General features: G+C 37.1%; 2 protein-coding genes across 2 annotated transcripts; both read left to right on the top strand.

Annotated features, from left to right (window-relative positions):
- The first annotated feature begins 7,091 nt into the window (after positions 1 to 7,091).
- On the top strand, positions 7,092 to 9,271 carry LOC128031549 (fibroblast growth factor-binding protein 1-like). Its single transcript, XM_052619858.1, has 2 exons — positions 7,092 to 7,231; positions 7,909 to 9,271. Exon 2 carries the CDS (start codon positions 7,997 to 7,999, stop codon positions 8,696 to 8,698), a length of 702 nt encoding a protein of 233 aa, XP_052475818.1. The 5' UTR covers positions 7,092 to 7,231; positions 7,909 to 7,996; the 3' UTR covers positions 8,699 to 9,271.
- Positions 9,272 to 15,078: 5,807 nt separating this feature from the next.
- On the top strand, positions 15,079 to 18,000 carry LOC128031450 (protein phosphatase 1 regulatory subunit 3C-B). Its single transcript, XM_052619721.1, has 2 exons — positions 15,079 to 15,281; positions 16,011 to 18,000. The coding sequence occupies exons 1-2, from the start codon at positions 15,268 to 15,270 to the stop codon at positions 16,966 to 16,968; spliced, it is 972 nt and encodes a 323-aa protein (XP_052475681.1). The 5' UTR covers positions 15,079 to 15,267; the 3' UTR covers positions 16,969 to 18,000.
- Positions 18,001 to 21,838: the final 3,838 nt, after the last annotated feature.

The raw sequence follows: 21,838 nt of genomic DNA, 5'->3' as shown, positions 1-21,838 counted from the left end.
GCAAGTTTTATGTTTTAAAATCAATTACAAAAGCATTTTAATACATCTTAAATGTCTTAAAATTCTGTTAAATTCAAGATGGCAATTCAGGCCAGGTTCATAGGGTTAAGTTACAAACATGTGTTAAATGGATAAAGAAGGTTGTGGAGCTAGGCTTCAGATAGCCAGAGGCTTTCAGTCCTTTGGGACTGCTCTCCTCAAGAGCCTCATCAAAACTGCAATCACCCAGCGGACTACGTCTTCTCGTTAGTGTGTAAATCGACCTTTAGAGGAAAATTTGTCTCTTTTTATCTGTCACTGCTACCCCTCTCTCTCTCATTTCTCCTGTCTTAATTCTGCCCCCACCTTTGTACCATTTAGTTCAATTCAAATGGCTTTATTATAATACCTGTCACATTATTTCCAAAGCTTTATGTCACAAAGTCTTCTTATAAAAATAATCCAGTAAGAGCATGCATGTAGCATATGCACCAGGGAACTTTTTTTTTTTTTTTTTTTTTTTTTTTAAATGCATTAACATGCTGAAATCTTCTGTGTGTTCTCATGATATAACTAATATTAACAAGTGACCACTTATTGTAAAGTGTTACCGAAAAGTGAATGTATTCCACATGTAGTTTTAACTTATTACACTGCTGTTAGTGTTACAGCAAAACCAGATCTACAGTTTGTTTGATTACAATGGCATTTAATCATTTTCCACATTTAATCAACCTGCCATGTGATCAGATCAATCTGACAGTTCAAGGTCCAAACTCTCAAGAAACATGACAAAAGCCAGACTTGAAAGTCACTTCAGGCTGCAATTAAATGTGCGGAATCCCGTCTAATCAAAAACAGCACTGACAACCGCTTCATTGCTATTTTTAATGTTATTATTATCATGAAGTGGAAAGGAAGTAAAAGCAGTAGGCTGGTTAAAAAACAAAAACAAAGAAATATCTGTCGAGTGATGAGATATGGTAAGGTTTCATTGCATAATAAATAGGCTTGAACCGTATTGTGTATAATACAAAATCAGTTTTTTTAAGTGTTATCCCGAGTATTATTCTCCTCTATCCTTTTATATTTCTTATAGAAGGACTAAAGCTTTTTTTTTCACTTAAAGGGTGTTTAAAGCTCAGTCTGAGCAATATTTCCCAAGTGAATAATAAAAAATCCACTCAAGGTTGTTCCTTTCATTCTCTGTTTGTAAGGAGAAACTCTCTATAATTTCTAATTTCTTACATTTGAAATCGTAGTCTATAGTATATTACATTGCCATTGAAATAATAATTATAATCATGGCACAGGATCTGCGTTGTTAATATTCTAAACCCTGTGTGTGATCATGATGGTGCCTGCAAAACAGGTTTTGCACTGAAAAACAAAGCTTTTTGTCCTGAAACTAAACTTGATATTGCAGTGTGTCATGCTGAGACTTTTCTCACATTATCCTTGGGACACACACGCACTAGAACCAGAGGCATGTCACTCTGTGTTAATTCTAGGTCATTTCAAGAACCCTGATGACCCTCTCTCTATTGAGACACATCATTATGTGGCTGTCTGAGAGAACAAATATCTCAATCACTCAGTCACAACAAGCTAAAAGGTGGCTCTATCAACAAGTCAATCTAGCTGCCCTCTTATATCCACAAATGATCGATATTGCACAACGACCATTTCACAAAAAGCATGATTGTTTTGGATGATGAGTGTTAGCATGGTTAGTCAACCTGCCCACATAATAAATGGTAACCATACAACCTTCTAAGTGTGTATTGGTACTCTCCAGCAAGCAACACTAAGCACCTACAGCTTTATTCACTAATTAGCTGTGTAGCCATGACAACGTCAGCATGGTTCCCAAAGAACCGTTGCTGGCGTAAAAAATTCAGACATGTGTGTTTATGCATGTGTTTCTGTGTGTGTGTATGGGGGTGTGTGATTATCACCATTTGACTTTTTTTTTAGCAGCACTCTCGCTCTCTTTGCACTTTAATTAGTCATCAGTCGAGTTTCTTCAGGTGTGGCATAGAGAAATCTGCAGACAAACATTCTTAACCTCATCAGACTTTGGGGTTAATGTGGGTTTAATTTACAGTGCTGTGCAAAAGTCGAACACCACTCTGGGAAGTTATGTTTAGAATCGCTTCATTTGCATTTTAAAATGTTCCGTTTGACATCTGCTACTTTTCTGCATTTCACTCCTGGCCAGTTTGTGTATTAATCTAGTGTGTACATGAAATTCTGTATATTAAAGCAAGACACCAAGACCTCAAATCTTAAAATTGAAAAGTGCATGTGACTACTTTGGTTCTCTGATTTGAAAATTTGTAAATAAATATTTCCCATAAGCATCACAGAAGACTGAAGAAGATGTAGCTTTGCTCTTCTGAAAAAGAATGGTTTCATATCTATTCTGTCGCAGAAGTTCTGTTTCAGAACTTATTGTTTATGTTTTCATAACTTTATGTTTATGGTGATTATTAAAACAATTTGTCTTCTAGAAAATGTGGTGTCAGAGGCAAGTGTCTGGAAGCAAATCAATTCTTTCAACTGAGCCAGTCAGTAATTCCTCCCAGTATCGATCTTACATTCAAGAGGCTGATGACAGTTGAGTTCTATCAACCGTTAAACTAAGCTACCTAAATTTGTCACTTATTAGGCCTAAGGCCATTATTCTCTTCAAATCTCTCACCTAAAAAACACACACTTCATATTTAACTGTGCACTTATCTGAATAATACTGTTTGCAAAATGATGCCTGTTCACAACAAACAGATTATTGAGAAATAAACAAGACAGGGTGACCACTTTTAATTTTAAAATAATCACCAGATGATTGTACATTATGTTGCTTATCGTATGGCTATTCAAATACATGAATTCTTATGTGAGCTAAAATGATTCAATCATTTTACTTTCATTTAATTTGAAAGCTTCTGCTAAGGCAGTGGTAGCCTACTCAATTCCAGTCTTTACGTTCCACCAATCTGCACTTTTTGTATGTATCTCTTATCACTTCAGATGTTTGTTCTATTTGACTGTAAGTGCCCTGCGAAGTGAACTTCACAGAATATTAACATTATATAAGCTAATGCTAAACAGATGAAATAGCTGAAATCCCATTAAACTAAATATACTTTCATATTAATATGTGGATATATGTACATACCTGTGATTAGATGTGTTAATATCTCCTTAAAGAGGGTTATGAAGTGTTACAAATCATTATTTGGAAAATAACAGATAGAAGACACACTCACAGCATATCAGCACTGAGGTTTTTCCTTGTTGATCACTTGAAGCTGTTAGACTTTGCTGCTGTTTTTTCTTTAATCATAAAATCTTCAGTCCCCTAGTGTGACAAGAAATGAAGTCACCTCTGTTAGTTTGTGGAAAGTAAAGAATTTTAACCATTGAAACTTTTTTTAAAAGGTTTTTCTTTTATTTATTTATTTATTTTAATCCCAGAAGTGATAAAGGACCTTGTTTACCTCTGAGTCAGAAAGACGACCAGAACAAATCACAGAAGTTCAAGGAGATGAATGAACTAGTGCAGAGTGAGAATGATGGCTGTTCAGGAGAATGTAGAACATTTCATATCTATTCTGTAAATGTGTCGTTTTAGATATTTATTTTGCGTAAAGCTGAAAATGCAATATATTTACACAAAAAGGGAATGTCAAATTGGCAGGTATTCAAGGTTAAGGTGATATATTACTTAAATTTACAAAGCTACATAATATAATGGAATAGGTCAACCTGTATTCAGTTTATTTGAATCATATAAAAGCTTTGTGTGATAGACAGACCAAGTATAGATTATTTCCTGAAAATCTTCCCCTTCTTCCTTCAATATCCTTTTGGCATATTCAAAATGGAATGTTTACTTTCAGGTGATGCCAACCTTCCGTTTAGAATTACTGCATCCTAAAGCAAACTTGGATAAAATGTTTACGCTACACAGGGACTTTTCAGTAAAAAACTAAATAACAGTAAATTTCAGAGTGCTTTTCACAAAAGGCGATCATATTCCTTCAAAAGACCTGGAATATATCATACAAAAGATGTTTTTGTGTGTGTGTGTGTGTGTGTGTGTGTGTCCTTGTCCTTTCAGCAGCATGACAGACATGGTCACAGAATAACTAAACTGCTCTTCAGAAAAAGAAATGTAAAGATTCTTTAGGTTTAGAAATTCCAGTGCACATGGGTTTGAAACAACATGTAAGAGTATTTTTCATCCGTAAATCAAAAATAAGACTTTGAGTAATAATTTAGCCCTCTCTTTATATCAAACATCTGCTTGAAGAATCCCAAATCACATCAGGTCAGAGGAGGTCAGAGGAGGCATGCAACAATATCTGCCAGAGGTGCTGAATGCACTCTGGGGTGGAAGGGGCGAGCTGAGCGTTGCCTGTCCCACACATAACAATAAATCACTACTTTATCTTGACTAGGTGATGGCCTGAAGCACCTAAGCTGACTCCACACATCACTGTCTCACAATTCCAAGTGAAGTGCCCATAAGTGGTGTGTTGTCATGGAGACCACATTCACAGGGTGATCATTTGTTCATTTACATAGGATGGTTGAAGAAATCTGAAGTCCATGCATTCAGATCCCGTTTGATGGGCCTGCAGTTGTCCCGAGTGTCTTGGCCTCCGTATGATTCACAATTAGATTCTCCCCCATCATTAGCAGCCCGCAAGGTCGACACGGGGTGCATCATGCCTGCTCTGTAATCACCATCAGTGAGGCTGGATGGCCACTGTGCACGCTGATTGCAGAACTGCTCAGCAGATATAAACCGGGACTGGGTGTTGAAGAAACGGCGTTCCTCATCAAGGACTCGTGTAGTGTCATCAGACGCTCGTTGAAGAAGATGATCTCACATATCATCAGTCGTTAGGGGAAAAATAACAGACACAAGGACTTTGGCATTACGCGAGAGAGGAGAAAACCGTCTGAATGTCATTCAAATGAAAAAGGCAGAGTGGCTGGATTGCGACTTGTGTGCAAGTGATGTGTCTGTTGACAGGTGCTGGGAGCACTTCACTCATCTTACGCTCCACATGAATCCAGCTGTTGTTTTACCACAACTTTTCAATTGATAACAGATCATAATATTTCTGGTTTGACCAAAAATAGTGCTTTTGGTGCTGCAGTCCATGGTACAACAAGAATATGTACTTTTCATGCTTCCAAAGAGGCATTTTTTACAGGAAGCATTTTACCCCTAAAAAGTGTTCTTTCACTTATTCATTCAGAAACAACTGAATTTATCCCCGCCAATGAACCTGAAATTCATAAATCTTTGGTTTCAAAATATTTGTGTATGTTTCAAGGATTCTTGAAATGTATAGTTTTACTGTTTAAGGAACTTTTTTATTCATCTCATCATTTGCCTACAGCATTTAATAAATTAAAAAGTCTAGCACGTTCAAGGAAAATAACTTCCATGGTGCAAAATAAGGCAGATAACTCCCGAAGAAACCTAAATCCGTCACATCACCTCCACCAGCAGAGGGAGATGTTGCTGCTGTGATCCCGACAGACTGCTGAGAAGCCACTGATGAGATTCTTTCTGCATCTTAACAAGAACACATTCTTTGAGCTGAAAACCCTCACACATGCCACACATTCTTCTGAGATTCAATTAAAAATTGCAATAAACTTCAAAATGAATTACTATGCAGAGCATCTCAGGGCCATATTTAATATCCAAATTGGTTGTTGTTTTATAGTTTTTTTCTCAGTGGCACTCATTGGTCAGTGCTTGAGTCATTAAATTAAAGTAATTAACCCTTTGTACCGCAAAACCTGCACTGTGGGTTAATCATCCCTGAAAATTTTAAAGATGACAAGAATAGCAAAAAGCTTGTGACTTTAATGCAGTGAGTAGAAGCAGACTCTATTTGTTAATCTGTGACCCTGAAACACAAAACCAGTCTTAAGTGTCAATATTTTGAAATTTAGATTTTTACAGCATATAAAAGCTAAATAAATAAGCTTTCCAATGATGTAAGGTATGTAAGGATATTTGGCCGAGAAACAACAGTTTGAATATCCAGAATCTGAGGGTGCAAAAAAAAAAAATCTGAGAAAATCCCCAATTGAGTCAAGTTGTGCAAATGAAGCTGCATATTACTAATCAATAATGATGTTTTGATATAATTATGGTAGGAAATTAACAACTTGGAACTTGATCTTTACTTAAAATCCTAATTTTTTTTTTCTTTCAAATACATCCCAAATATACTGGTTTTGTGGTCCAGGGTCACATTTGATTCCAGCAAGCTCCTCACTCATGAGATGCTCATAGCTTCCCATACATCCATCGCTTTGCCTCTGAGGTCAATGCGTAATTCCCAAAATCACAATCAGGGTTTGGAATGAATCCAAACTCCCTGTGAGGCCCTGAGTAAGACAACAGCCGTGTACGACTTTACTAGCGTCTGCTGTGGGTCAGCAGCTGGGGTTAGGTTGGTATGGAGACACAACTGATTATCAGGAATCTGCATTAACTGAGCGGGAAAAGAGCAGAGCACGACCCAGCCACAGGGATGGATTAGGATTAGAAAGTGTTGCCATATATACGCAAGCATGTACGCAAATGCAAATAACAAACACACACATACACACACACACACACAAACTCACAAATCAGTCTAGAAACATAAAATCACAGGCACACACAGAAGAGCTTTTCAAGTCTACATTATTGCTTTAAAAAAAAGTTCCCCTTAGGAAATTGCATGATGCTCACTGATCCAAAGATAAGTACATTTAAAAAGAAATATGCCCAAACAACAAGAAACTTTTGTTTGATGTTTTTAACATTAAAGTAATAAGCAGTCTCCCTAAATGGTTCCAGTTCTATTTAAATATTTATTCCAAGACAAAAATAAAAAATGAATTCTATTCATTCATGTCGTAAGACTCCAAGTGCACAGGAAATGAGGATAGGTGAGAGAGAAACTGAGAGACTGTGTGAAAAGAGACAAAGAAGTTGAGAGAAGGGATGGGGTGAGGGGTGTCCATTTGTCTTCAGACGAGGAGGGAGGTGCCAGATTCTGGGCGGTTTGGATACTCTATTGATGCTCCCAAAAAGCATCCACCATCCAGCCCCCCTTTCCCCTATTTTTGTCTTTATCCCTCGATTCCATCCTTTATTTCTCCCCTCTGCTTTCTTATCCTTCCACAAGCCTCTATCACTCGCAGTCCTGAAGGAACACTCAGCTCGGTAAGTAAAAAAGCACTGCGAGAAAATAAATATTAAACATTAAACTAAATATTCAACTTTACAGCTGTTTTTTAGAATGCAGGTGGTTAGGGGCATAAAAGGAAGGCAAACACATTATATACATGCTAGTTTTATTTATGAAGATGACAATGGAAGGATGTGATTTAGTGCAACATCAGGCTGTTGTTAAATTAAATTGATGTATTATATACATACTCATACAGATCTATTCACATTTAAAGAGAACAAAATTATAATTATTTAAATAAATTATAACATTTAATTTCATCATTTTAATTTTGTAATTTAAAAATGCTTTATTATTTTAGCAACACTGAGATGTTATTATAATTTGTCTTAATATTTTAGTTTTTATTTTGATATTTTCATTTTATTTTATTTATTTATTTATTTTTACCTGGATAGTTTTTGCTCAATTTTATTTACATTTTATTTCAGTTATTTTAGGACAGTTAAACGAAATGAAAATTAGAAATGTTATCTGGGCAACTACCTGAAATAAAAAAAAAAATTTAAAGTTAAATTTTTTTATATTTTAGTTCCTTTATTGTAGTTAAGATTGATTTTATTTCAATTCAAGTAAAATGTTTTCATGGTTTTAGTTTTGGCTATAATAACCCTGCATCATAGTATTTTTTTCCATCTCTGTTCTGCAGGTGCTGTGATTTTGTCTGCATTCTGAGGCTGCTGTGAGTACCTTGAATCAGGGATTTCTTCCATTCTTTAGCCTGCATTCACACGGCCATGCGAGGGCGGAGTCTACCCTTCATCCTTTCCCTCCTCTTCCTCCTCCTGTCATTCTCTGAGGCAAAAAAGAAGTCCAAGCAGCCATCAGAAACAGTGACTGAATCAGACAGTACAGTGGTAAACCCCTCGCTGGGGTCAGGTCAACTGAGCACTAAGGATGGGCACCGCTGCACCTGGGAGGCGCGAGAGAGAGGAGCTAACATCCAGCTCCAGGTGAACTGCACCACCCCAAGTGAGGATGGGCTCAGACCTCACTACACGTGCCAGTTTGCTGGAAAACCTCAGGAATGCTCTATCTACAGCTCCCAGTCCTCCCAGTACTGGAAACAGGTGGTTAGCAAACTGAAGAAGCGAAAGAATGCTTGCGAGGGGGAGAAAGTCCTGAAAACACGACTGTGTAAGAAAGCACCCAGCGCATCTCACATGAAACTCACGGAGAGAAGCGGAGAAGAGACCACCACGCACATGAGCAAGGGAATGCCAGAAGAGAGCAAACGGAAAACGGAGGCACCCACGAAGAAAGTAAAAGAAGTTCAGAAAGATAAGGAAGAGGAGAAAGAGGATGTGAAGAAAGAGGAGGATGAGGGGTTCGGAGAAGTAATGAATGATGGATTCTCAGACATGGAGCCCGCTGTGAGCTACTGCGGAGAGGGATGGTCTTCTGTCTGCAACTTCTTTGCCAAGTTTTTTAATGCTTAAAAAAGAGAGAAATGTCAGCTATCAATGCTTTTTCGGACCCAGTGAAGGATAAGCTTGTTGTTGCATATAAAAAAAGACGGCATCAAGATGTTGTCAGGGTGTCAAAAATATGACTTAGCGGAAGTTCACCATCTAGTTTGCACCCTAAAAACATCATGGATAAAAAATCCTGTCGTGAAAAGGAAGACAAATAGACATAGAGAAAGTAGTTTTTGTATGATATTTAACAATCACATTAATTACAATGTTAAACACAATTAATTACTTAAGTGTATATTGTAACTAAACCAACTTTTTGTAGATATGAATAATTGTATTACATGACCTTTGAATTTTTACTCATGAAGAAAACTGTTGTGTATGATTATTGCAAAATAACATTAAACTCAATAAAAGATGAATTTAATTAATTACAAATGCATATATTTTTAATAGCAAAATTGTATAGATGACAGAAAATAATTTCTTCATTCATCACTTATAGATCGCAGTGCTTAACACAGCTGAATGACAAGATTTAACATCCTTCCGATCTCACACAAAATGAATAAATGAACCTTGCACTTTCATGAACTCTTTATATTGTGTATTCATGTTTATATGCAGTATGTGTGTTTTTAGGTGTTTGTCAGTATGTTGTATTCAGACAGAGGTGGCTTTATCTGTATGCACTCGGCATCAGTAGTCAGCTTGACGTTTCAGTGGTCTAAAATGACTGTCACAGGAAAAAATTTACCATTTAAGTGGCTTTCACCCTCCCCCTGATGAGCCAACTGGAGAAGAGGAAAATACTGAGGGGAGAAAATGGCTCTTTTGTTCAGACTTTTCTGTAATTTCACAACTGCCTACAGCGACACATTTAGTAAGCAAGCTGTGCAGCTAAATAGGTGGACAAAGAAGCTAGAATCAGAGTCTGTTGAAGGCTTAACTCGCTGCCTATAAACATTCTGAGTCAGCCAAGCAAGCAGAGATAGATTATTATATTATGCACAAATGGATTTTGTCAATAGACTAAGTGTGGCAGGGTTAATTCAGCAGATTCATCTTTTCACCTCAATGTTGGAGGAATAATTTTACATAGATGTCTAAAGCCCTCTGGAGTGCAGATCTTTTGTATATAAGGAATGGACTCCTATACTTTGCCTTTTATTTGTAAGAATCAAGGTCTGTAATACATGATCTGATCACCCTGAAGAACACAGTTTGAACTCTTCCATCTTTTCTCTTGGGACCAATCACTTTTTGAGACAACTGCCAAATATCATGTGACTTTTCGTATAGTCACAATGCATTGATTAAAAGACTTGAAACATGGATTTTTGAATGATAATTTCTTTGTTTTGATCAAGAATCAATTTAAAATAAAATAATCAGATAAACTGCAGTTCAGTGAAGTAGCTATCATTCAATAGTATAAAACACACACATAATTTAATTATTGGAGACATCCAAAGTGTGACGTTGTTTTAACAATGCACCTTAAAAAAACGGAATTGAGTCATTAATGAAAACTAAGAAATAAATTGATCAAATCTTATTGTTAACTGGATCGAATGGTTCTGAATTTGCAAAACTCATTCCTGAATCGACTCAAAACCTATGAATCATGAATTGTGCTCTGAACTAGCAGCAATGAAGTGAATTTCAAGGCCAAGGCCAACATGATAGGCATGTTTACAGAAAGACATCTCAGCTATTCTCTTTTCTCACTGCGCAAATTGCTGTCTCACCAAGAGAAAAAAAATAACTAACATTTCTTTTAAAGAACTAATCACCCTTTTTTCTTATCCATGGAAAAGTGCTAAATATTTGGCAGGGTGCTGCAGATTGTCTGGACAGGGGGGTTAGACCAATGTGTTTGAGATGGACAACTATTGGTAAACAACTATGTGCTTATCTCATATGTGAATGGTAAATAACTTTGAATTCCACAATATTAATCAGCTTTGAGTCTTCATTTGTGAACAAACATTATGTATGTGAGAGGGATGTCTGAGTCAAAAGCTTTAAAGTCTTCAATAATCAGTAGTTTAGTGCAGGGAATAAGCAGGTATAGGGCATATACCCACATCTTTATTAGTTGGAATTGCGTATACAAAGGGCGTGCCGCTCTCGCACAGAAAGTCAAAAATGGACTCATAGAAGTAATCATTTTATTTTTTATTTTTAGAAGCAATAACTTATGCAAGAAATCCCTAATATGGATAAAGGCATCCTCTGCTGAAGCCAAACTGAATAAAAAGAAACATTTTACCTGATTAAACATCAAGACAACAAACGAAAAAATATTGTTTATGTGTGTTTTCCAAGGAAAAGAAAGCATCTGAATAATGCAGTGCAAATTGACTTGCCATTTATTACAATTGGCTTTAACTATTCAATATCCAAATCATTTTAGTGACTCATTTCTTGAAACTGAAGCAAGTTTTGACACAATTTAACACAATAAAACTGTAAGGCTGGTGGTTTTATTCCCATCATCTCCAAACCATTTGCTTAATTAAAAATTTAAATCAAATCAAATCAATTTCAATCAAATATATATCCCCACTGACTTATTGTTTGAATTTATTAATATTTCTAAGAAAATTTGATAAATGATGCTCTCAGGAATTTATTCAGATCACTTAAATTGATATTTATGATATCTGAACTGCTTAAAATTACAATGTTTTTGAATTTTACCAGCTACTAAAGTGGTTGTAGGCTATATGTTGTTTACAGAAAGTGAACTATTGTCTATTACACACTGTGTTTGGAGACAGAATCTCAATGAGCTGCACATCTTCAGCCCAGTCTATCAAACAAATACACACTCAGACACACACACTGGCTTGCTTACACAGACACATCACTTACTAAACAGAATGGCTCTTAGTCTGTGCACATAAATCAAGTGTTTAAAACAGGCATTCAGCTAGATGCCCCATTTAAGGCCCCCTTTCCCATTCCGATCTACAGGGAAACAACACCAGCCTCCCCAAAACCCAGTTGGGACCCCTGAGAATCACACAAAGGGACTCAAGACGCTTCCCACATTGGAACAGTTTTGTACAAAGTGGAGAAGTGACCCATTCAGATACCCTTGTAATGTTCTATTCTCCATCCTGGCCTTATGCCACATTCACCCTCTTGAGCCTTACACCGATCCAATGGAAAACTGACACAAGACACAGAATTAGTTTCAGAAACACAGTGCTCACGGGTAATTTGGCCAAATAAGAAAATAATAAGGCAGCAGTGACTGTTTGTGAAGTGTTAATTTGTTCACGGTATCAGAATTTCTACTGCCTCATGGTAAAAAAAAGCTTCACAAAGATGTTTTTGCACGCTCTGCATTTTGTGTCAGTGACATCTTGGCACACGTCACCAAATTGCTTCATTAGTGGAAGCAGAAATATACTGAGAACCTGTACACACTAACTACTGCAACTCAGACATTTGTACAGAAGGACTGGTCTCTGAGTGTGATGAGATGCGTGTGAACGCTGATCAGAACAACAGCGCCCTCTGCTGGATGAGAGATATTAATGCTGATCTCAAAGCCTGAGACCTGCAGTGCTGTTCCTGGGACAGCAGTTGCAAGTTAACAAAATTTTAAAGAAAAAAATATGTAAAATTCATTTATATTATTCATTATAAATTCATTAATTTATGGAAAACCAAATCATATTATCTATAATGTAATTATTTAATTTTTTAATAAAAAAATAATCAAATAAAAGTAATAGATACATTATCAAATCATTAAACATAAAATAAAAAAGATTTTTTAAATACAAATATTATCACATAGTAATAAATATTTAACAATTCATTGTTTTATTATGTGTATTATATTGTACATACATATAATTGGGGATAATTTTCTGTGGGTTTGGATCAGCTTATGTTCTGGGCCATTAAACTGTTCTGTAAAAACCTAGGTAGTAAGGAGAGCATCTGTCTATCAGTCTCCAAGTTTCTCTAAAATAAGATTGTATTTTATTGTACCTGACATGGCAGCCCAGCGAATAGTGTGGAAAGCAGTTGTCGATTAGATTTAAGACTACATTTAAAATGAATACTTTTTTTTTATAATGTCCACTAGATGTCTCTCTCCACCGTTGCATATTCCAGCTGGCACCGAATAAGACATTGAAGTTTTGAAACGCAGCCAGTCACTCATTTTATTTCAGGTTGTGTGCCATAGTGGGGTTTGGCAGCATGACCCAGGGCCAATTATGCAATTGCTAGGTTATAGCATATAGTTATGCCACAGAAGCAACGATGTTAATGGTTGAGGTCAGTCTAAAACCTTGCAGATGTTATTCTACCACAAATGCCGCAAAAATTTTAATGTTTGAGTAATTTAACTGTAATTAAATGCATATTGCAGTCGGTTAGTGTTAAAAGTACGTGGCATGAACATATCAGCAGACCACTACACTAATTCTTAAACTTTTAGTACATTTTATGCTAATTTTATCCCAATGTTACATATTTCTATGCAAAAACCTGTTTGATCTATCCTTTCACCAGTGACTTCATTAAGTAAACAATGTTTGATTGCAACAGCTTTCTCTGTCTGAGTCATGAAATAGATCTGACATGCAACCAGTTAACAGATAAAATATTCACGTATCCCTGTGATTTCCCAGATAAAGGTTAGTTTTAAAGTAACAGTTTGCGAAAGACTCATAATTGTATTCAATTTCTTGGTGTTCGGTAAGATAGGGTCTACTTTGTATCAGCAAAACTGACTCTATGACAAACAAGTCATTCATAAAAAAGTCATTCATTCAAAAAGGATAGCAACAGAACTTTTCTTTGCTTACCCCAGCAGGCCTACAGAATCTATGTGAACAATTAATCTAATCAAACTAATCAAATACAAATGACATTTGATTTTTGCCAAAGTCTTTAAAATACAAAATAGTATTTTGTATTTCAAATACATATTTTACATGGATCTGAAATACTGCCCATTCCTATATATATACTGCCAAACTTTTGTGACCGAACGCAAAGTTTCTCGGGGGAAGGCAAACTTTTATTGAGAGAACGCAAAAGTGTTGGAATATAATTTCCCTTCCTATCTAATACTTTCATAATTCGCCGTGATTTTGCCAAGTATAAGGCATGTCTCTAGATCAACATCTTTTGATGATCCTGAATCAACATTATTGTCCAAAAATATAGACTTGTACACCCAATAAAATAAAATATAGACCCAATCCCTTCCCCTAAACCTAACCTTACCCATAATTTATTCCTAAAATCAGTGGATAATGATAGCTGATTAACAAGGGTGTAGAAGCACCTGATTGTAAGCCTAAAACAGATTCTTCCTGAAAAAAGGTATATCTAAATTCTGATTGGTTGATTGTAATGTTGTTCCAGGATCAACAAGGATGTTGATCCAGAGACATTTTGCAACTGGTGATATCACGCTCGCCATTTTTATCAATGTGACGCAGGCAGCCCCATACCATGATCCTTGGGAATCAAACCCATGGTCTTGGTGTTGCTACATTTCGAGAGAGAAAGAGAGGTCTTAGATGTTATATTTGCACATGTTTGGACCCTTTGCTATTTCGTGCCCCATTGGGCTGATAACTTCTAATCACCGAAACATAGGCCTACAGTTGAAACAGCTTCAACATTTGCACATCAGTAAGGAAGGTGCTAAGGTATTGATCACTGAGGTGGACATCTGGTCATGCATATCAATCAATCAGAATGTCATCACTTAATCGTTAATCAAATAATAATCACTAGGTGATCAAATCATGCAACTATGAGAGAAACAGGGAAGAGACTGACTTGGCAGAGAGAAACGTTTATATATATATATATATATATATATATTAGTATAGCTTGCTAGAAGGACTTTGAAATGGACTGGATGGCCTGAAGTTGGAGTGCCTGTAAAATCAGATTATTCTATCATGCGCCACAGTCATGTGGGATGGAGCCAAAGAAGAGCCATTTGGACCTTTGGACCATGGTAAACACGCCAGGCACTGTTGAGTCTTAATGGTAGTCTGTGTTACTGTTTTATATACATTTGTATACATTTTGTGAGTGTCAGTGATATAAGTTTAAATTCATGGTTTATTACATCCTTCAGAAAATAAAGATTCGCTTTATCCATGACCTACATTCACAGGGCAAACAACCATGTTTAAATATTACCCTGCTGCCTCACCTCCAGCTGATTTCACATTTACAAGTCTTGAAATAAAAGAGAATACAAGCTACAACCATTACTACACCCAAGAGGATGTCAGTTAAATATCCTCCAGTGATGATTGGTCGACACAAAAAGGCGCGGCTCGGTTATTGGCCGGGGTGTGGAATATGCAAATAAGCGACAAGAGGCTTTATTAAAGGACTCGCAGTGGTCGCGTGCAGCGTGGAGTGGGTGTGTCAACAGATCGCAGCGGATAGGCTTTAGTTCTGGGGGTGAATTGCTACAATAACGAATTTTTACATTAAAATCCAGCGCTCTGGAATTGTTTGAAAATCCTGTATCTCCTGTAATGTGCTTTGCTCAAGAGACCACTTTAAACTGAAGCACCTTCTCAATGAGTTCCACAAGGTAAGAACGTTATTTAAACCAATAGGTTTTAAAAATACAAAGGGTTTTCTGATGCCTCTATTACAGTTAGCGACACGTCGACTAATGTTAGTTATGTTAAAGATATTTAAAACAAAATTAACCTCTCTGTGATTATTTAATATATATATATATATATATATATATATATATATATATATATATATATATATATATATATATATATATATATAAGTGATAATGACAAATGTTTTGTCACGTATCTTTCTAACAAAAAGTTTTCGAACGCCCAATTGTTGCTTTGGTTACGTTACGTGTTCGGGTAACGCGATTAAAGTTCTCAAATGTAACGTTAGTATAGTTCTCATGAGAGGTACTAGAAGTGAGTGAGGGGGGAGGAGAAGTGATTAACATGAGTGATGGGGGTAGGACTTGGGTTCAATAAAAAGTTACCTACAAAGTACCTAATCACAGCATCCAACTGTATTACCATGTGAAAACGCACCAAAAATAAAACTTGTATTTGTAACTTTTTTTTTCTGGTTAGTATCGAAATGCTTGAAACCCTTGCACATATATTTACAGGGCCTCTGTCACGATCATTTGTCATTTCCACTTTGTCTAATTTGTATTTTGTTGTTTCATAAAGGCAGACTGCTTCCTCCAAAAACATCATTTTATAGCAGAATATCTTAAGAACTATTTTAAAGACATTGTACTCATACATCTGGCTTCTCTGTATGTGTTTAGAGTTATTCATCTCCTCAGTCCTCCAATGCCGGGTCCAGTTATGCCCGTAGATGTGGCTGTGCAGCTGTACATCACCCATTCTCCCCCATTGCGTAACTTCCTGAGCTCTTATGAAGACTACAGGAAGCGCAACCTGGTCAACACCTGCTACAAACCCCTGCGGCCCTGCTTGAGCTCCAGAACCCACCTGGAGCCCCATCGTCTGGGCTGGCAGACCCCAAAATCCAAGGCCAAAAAGAAGGTTGTGTTTGCTGACTCAAAGGGTATGTCATTAACAGCGGTGCACGTCTTCTCAGCTTTTGATAAAAGAGAACCTGCTACATCCGAACTGCAGTTTGACCTGGAAGACCTAGAGGATGTCACAGCCACTCTTCATATAAACTTGGCCCAGAACAGAATTCTAGACTTTCCGCAGCCAGCGGCTGACTACCTAGATTTCCGTAGCCGGCTGCTGAAAAACTTTGTTTGTTTGGAGAACTGTACCCTACAGGAGCGGGCCCTCACTGGCACCATCAAAGTGCGTAACCTGGCCTATGAGAAGTTGGTTCATGTGCGGATCACCTTCAACACCTGGAAGAGCTTCCAGGATGAGGAATGCACATTTATGAATAATGTCTGTTGTTGTCAGGATACAGACACATTCTCGTTTGCCATTCAACTGCCTGGGTACGTGCCCCCTCAGAATAAGGTCGAATTTTGCATTAGCTACAGAACTGGAGAGCAGACCTACTGGGACAACAACGATGGCAGAAACTATGGACTGGTTTCAACATCTTTGCAACAAAACAATACACAGAATTCCTCAAACCGGGGAAAGAAACCGAATGAATCCAATAAGTTAGTCAAGAAAACACAAAACAAGGAGGTTTCAAAATGTAAAAGTCTGTATGAATCCAACAGCATTTTTCAAAACTGGAAGAGTTGGGGGAACATTGCAACCAGTGGGCCCTTCTGGTGACTTGAGTTCTCTGTCCAAACTATCCAAATGTGCTGAAAGGTTTTAACAACAATGAATCTTTCAGTATGACAGCAGAAGAAGTTTAATGTTCTCTTAAAAGCTCTTAATATGATATACCTGTTGATAACTTTACAAGTAGACCTAGATCAGCTGTCTATTAGCAGACTAAAGAGGGAAGAGAAGCTGGTTGAAATGGTCACAGAGCCTTATTTCTTCAACCTTATTTCTTTTAGATGGAACGTGTTGCTGCAGTGCAACACAGCATATTTTATTCTTTTGTTAAGTAAAATGTGTATGATGACCCCTTTCCTAAAGAGCTAGACACACCTGTAAACAAGACCACTAGCCGGTGGTCTTGTATAAAATGTGTCTTATGTGTGCTAAGATAATTTTTTGTTAAACTGCTGCCATTGTGTGCCCCGTTTGCAGACTTTGCACTATAAAAAATGATACCAAATGAAAATCAAGTCTAAATATTTGATGATATTTGTATCTAAAGCATTGGTCTCACTAGACAATTTTCAGCCGATTTCCAGTTGAAGATTCTATTATGGAAGAGATGAACAGTTGGTATGCAACCGGTGAGATTGTCCTTCATATTGAAGGGGTAACATTTACTGGTTACAAACTTTCAGAAGGAAAAAAAAATAATTCATATTTATCATATTTAGTATGTACTCTAAATCAGCTTTGAAATAAATTTGGTTTTAGATCATTTTGTTTATCAAGCTTTTTTATCTGCAAGATGCACACACATTTAGGTGTTTGTTTGCAATAAGCTAAACAAATGCCACGAAGATGGTTCCTGTGCCTTAGGATCTCAGCAAATGTCTTTGTAAATTAAGTAGTGTCTTTTGTTGGGTAATTTTTATGTGCAATTCAGTGAATATGAGTGGAATTGGTTATGATGTCATGTTTGAATCAGATGTGAAGATAAGAATGGCTGTATTTTATTAAAGAATGGATGTCTTTGTAAATTAGTATGTATTTTGTGTGATTTTTTTATAAAAATAAAATTAATAATGTTTCACATTTTCAGATTCTGTTTCTCAATAACTTTAGTCAGACTAAGTAAGAATTTGCCTGATCTGTCCAGTGTAGACTTCATACTTCATTATTAGGCAGCTGCATATATGGAAATAAAACACCTAACCCTAAACAAATTCTAACAAAAGGTTTTTCTGCTTTTTTTTTTTTTGTAGTATTAGGTGTCCTAAGTATCCCTATGTGTTTTTTGATAAAACACAGACTTTACATTCGATGTAAAAGTTATTGCACCCAAAAGTAACTTAAATTGGAGTTGTATATCTTTGATCATAACTTTGATCATAAACAACCCTGTATTAGCCCGAACAGAGACCTGTGTGTGAAACCTCTAAAATGGTCAGGTAATACATATGTAATGCATCCTTTTATAGAAGTTTTTGAGTATAAAGGTGGCATTATACTAAACCCAACAAAACTAAATTCACAATTTTCAGCAATTCAGAAGATGGTGGAAGAGAATACTAACATTTGATATTGCTTGACTCATTGTAATGTTGTTGGCAGCACAGTGTATACCATTTTGCTCAAACAAAATTCGTCCTTGATTACTTAAAAAAAAAAAAGAAAAGTTTTTTTATTTTTTAGAATTTAATTCAAAAAAGTAAACTTTTGTATATTCTAGATTCATTGCACACAAACTGAAATATTTCAAGAGTTTTTTGTTGTAATTCTGTTTGTTACGACTTAGGAAAATAAAAAATTCAGTGTCTCAAAAAATTAGAATAATCCATTTTAAGCATGATTAGTTTAAATAATTTTGAGTAGAAATACTGGGTATCTCTTGGGCTAGTTTAGAACATGCAACCACAATTATGGGAAAGACTACTGGCTTGACAGTTGTCCAGAAGACAATCATCAACACCCTCCACAAGGAGGGTAAGCCACAGAAGGTCATTGCTGAAAGGGCTGGCTGTTCACAGAGTGCTGTATCAAAATAAATTTATAGAAAGTTGACTGGAAGGAAAAAGTGTGGTAGGAAAAGGTGCACAAGCAACATGGATGACTTCAGCCTTGGGAAGATTGTCAGGAAAAGCTGATTCAAGAACTTGGGAGAGCTTCACAAGGAGTGGACTGAAGCTGGAGGCAGGCATCAAGAGTCATCAAGCTCAGACATCTTCAAGCAAAGGGCTACAGCTTTCACATTCCTAAAACCAAGCCACTTCTGAACCAGAAAAAAAAAACATCAGAAGCATTTCACCAGAGGTAAGGAGGAAAAGAACTGGGCTGTTGCTCAGTGGTTCACAGTCCTCTTTTCAAATGAAAGTAAATATTGCATTTAATTTGGAAATCAATGTTTGGAGTCCGGAGGAAGACTGGAGAGGCTCAGAATCCAAAGTCTAGTGTGATTATTTGGATTATTAGAGATTATTTGGGTGCTTTGACATCTGCTGGTGTTGGTTCATTGTGTTTTATCAAGTCCAAAGTCATTGCAGCCATCTTGTTAAAAGTATTGCGCCCTTATACATTAGATTACGGTATACAAAATTAGCTTTAGTTTCTATTTGGAGGTATACGGTTGTGTACGTGATGACGTTATATCATTACGTGATGTTCTCAGCTAAAAAAGCAAAGATGTGAACTGATGTTATGTTCAAGTGATGCTGCTAAAATAAAAAGCTGCTGAAGAAAGGATAAGCACTGAGCTACGTTTTGTTTGTTTTTCCACACGCGAGTGAAAGTGAATAGCGCACTCGGGTGCTCAACAGGTTATGGGCCCAGTCACGGAAACAAACGAGCGTGAGTAAAGTTAAGTTCAGTCAGACGCGACGTATAACGCGTGCTATAAAGCTAACGATAAAGCTAAACTGAAGAAACATATAAGAAGAAAGGTCGGTGATCCTACAAAATGGCGAACAGAGCGGTAGGAGTCATGGCACACTCTTTGTTTGATGGATCTGAAGATAAATATGATCTTTGGGAAACGAGATTCTTAAGCTATCTACACACTCTAAAGCTAAAAGAGACTATTTTGCATGAGCCCACCGGTGCTAATGAAGAACAGCTAGCTGAAGACAGATGGAAGAACGCTGATTGCTATGCTGAACTTGTAAGACTGATAGATGATAAAAGCCTATCACTGATAAGACATGAAGCTGCTGACGATGGCAGGAAAGCCCTAAGAATACTGAAAGAACATTATTCAGGGAAAAGCAAGCCACGGATAATAAATATGTACACATCGTTAACACAGCTACGCATGTCAGACAATGAGAGTGTTACAGACTACTTGATAAGAGCAGAGAACATCATCACAGCACTGAGAGATGCAGGAGAAACCATGAGTGATGGATTAACCATAGCGATGGTTCTTCGTGGATTACCTGATATTTTCAAGCCGCTAGCCGTCCACATAACACAGAATGAGGACGACGTTACATTCACAGATTTTAAGAGAAGACTGCGGATTTACGAAGAGGCGGAGAAAATGAAAGGAACAGAATCCACAGATAATGTGATGAAGACACAGACGAGACAAGGAAAGGGTCCTGCCAGGTACCACACTAAAGAAAGAAAAGATGAAGACACAAATATGACATGTTACAAATGTGGAATAAAGGGACACAGAGCGAGAAAATGTTACAAGAGAGTGTGGTGCAATCATTGTAAAAATAGTACACACGCTGAGTTTCTGTGTAAGAAAAAGGGTGACCAAGATGGCGTCAGAAAGGTTACAGATGAACACAATAATGACCCAGACCATGACCATCTCTTCAAAGCTGAACACTCAGAATATGAAAAACCAGCAAACAAAGTAAAGATGAAAGGGATCATGGTAGACGCAGGAGCTACGTCTCATATTGTGAGTGACATCAGAAAGTTCAGAAGTTTTGATAGCTCTTTTCAACCAGAGACTCATTCAGTGGAATTAGCAGACGGAACGAAGTGCAGCGGAATGGCGCAACAAAGAGGAACGGCAGTGATTTATCTCCTAGATGACGCTGGAAAACAGCACACTGCACAGCTACGGGACGCGCTATACATGCCTTCGTACCCACATGACATTCTCGGTAGCAAGAGCGACAAATGGAGGAGCAACAATCATTTTCAAAAGAGGAGACAATCACTTGATAACCAAAAACGAAAGCAGGTTTGATATTCATGAAAGTGGAAACTTGTACTATTTACCAACACTAGAAGAGGATGTTGACCAGTGCAAAGTGTGTCATGATTTACAAACCTGGCATGAAATTCTGGGACATTGTAACTACGAAGATTTAAAGAAGCTACAAGATGTAGTAAGAGGCATGGAGATAAAAGGAAATAAAGTGAAAGAGAAACAGCTATGTGAAGTGTGTACACAAGGAAAATTCACGCAGACCAGAAACAGGGAGCCAGACAGAAAGGCAAAGAAACCCCTAGAACTAATTCACACGGATCTGGCCGGCCCCATGCCAACACAGAGCAAGGAAGGACACAGATATGCACAGTCATTCACAGATGACTATTCAGGTACTATGTTTGTGTATTTCTTGAAGACTAAAGGTGACACAACACAAGCTACAGAGAAGTTGTTAGCTGACATTGCACCTTTTGGAGAAATCAAGTGCATCCGTTCAGATAACGGCACTGAATTCATGAGTCGAGATTTTCAAACACTGTTAACAAGGAATAAGATTCGACACGAAACATCTGCGCCTTATTCACCACATCAGAACGGCACAGCAGAGAGAGGATGGAGAACACTCTATGAAATGAGTAGGTGCTTACTGATAGAGAGTGAATTACCAGATGAGTTGTGGAACTACGCTATGCAAACATCAGCCTACGTGAGGAATAGGTGCTACAGTAGACGTACAAAGAAGACAGCATACGAGTTATTCAC

Source organism: Carassius gibelio, chromosome A17, assembly GCF_023724105.1.
Source record: "Carassius gibelio isolate Cgi1373 ecotype wild population from Czech Republic chromosome A17, carGib1.2-hapl.c, whole genome shotgun sequence".
Lineage (NCBI taxonomy): Eukaryota > Metazoa > Chordata > Actinopteri > Cypriniformes > Cyprinidae > Carassius > Carassius gibelio.
Note: the sequence above shows the minus strand (reverse complement) of the source record. Positions and strands in the feature narration are given on the sequence as shown.

Coding starts and splice junctions, on each gene's coding strand:
- LOC128031549 (XM_052619858.1), top strand. CDS start 7,997: ATGCGAGGGCGGAGTCTACCCTTCATCCTTTCCCTCCTCTTCCTCCTC.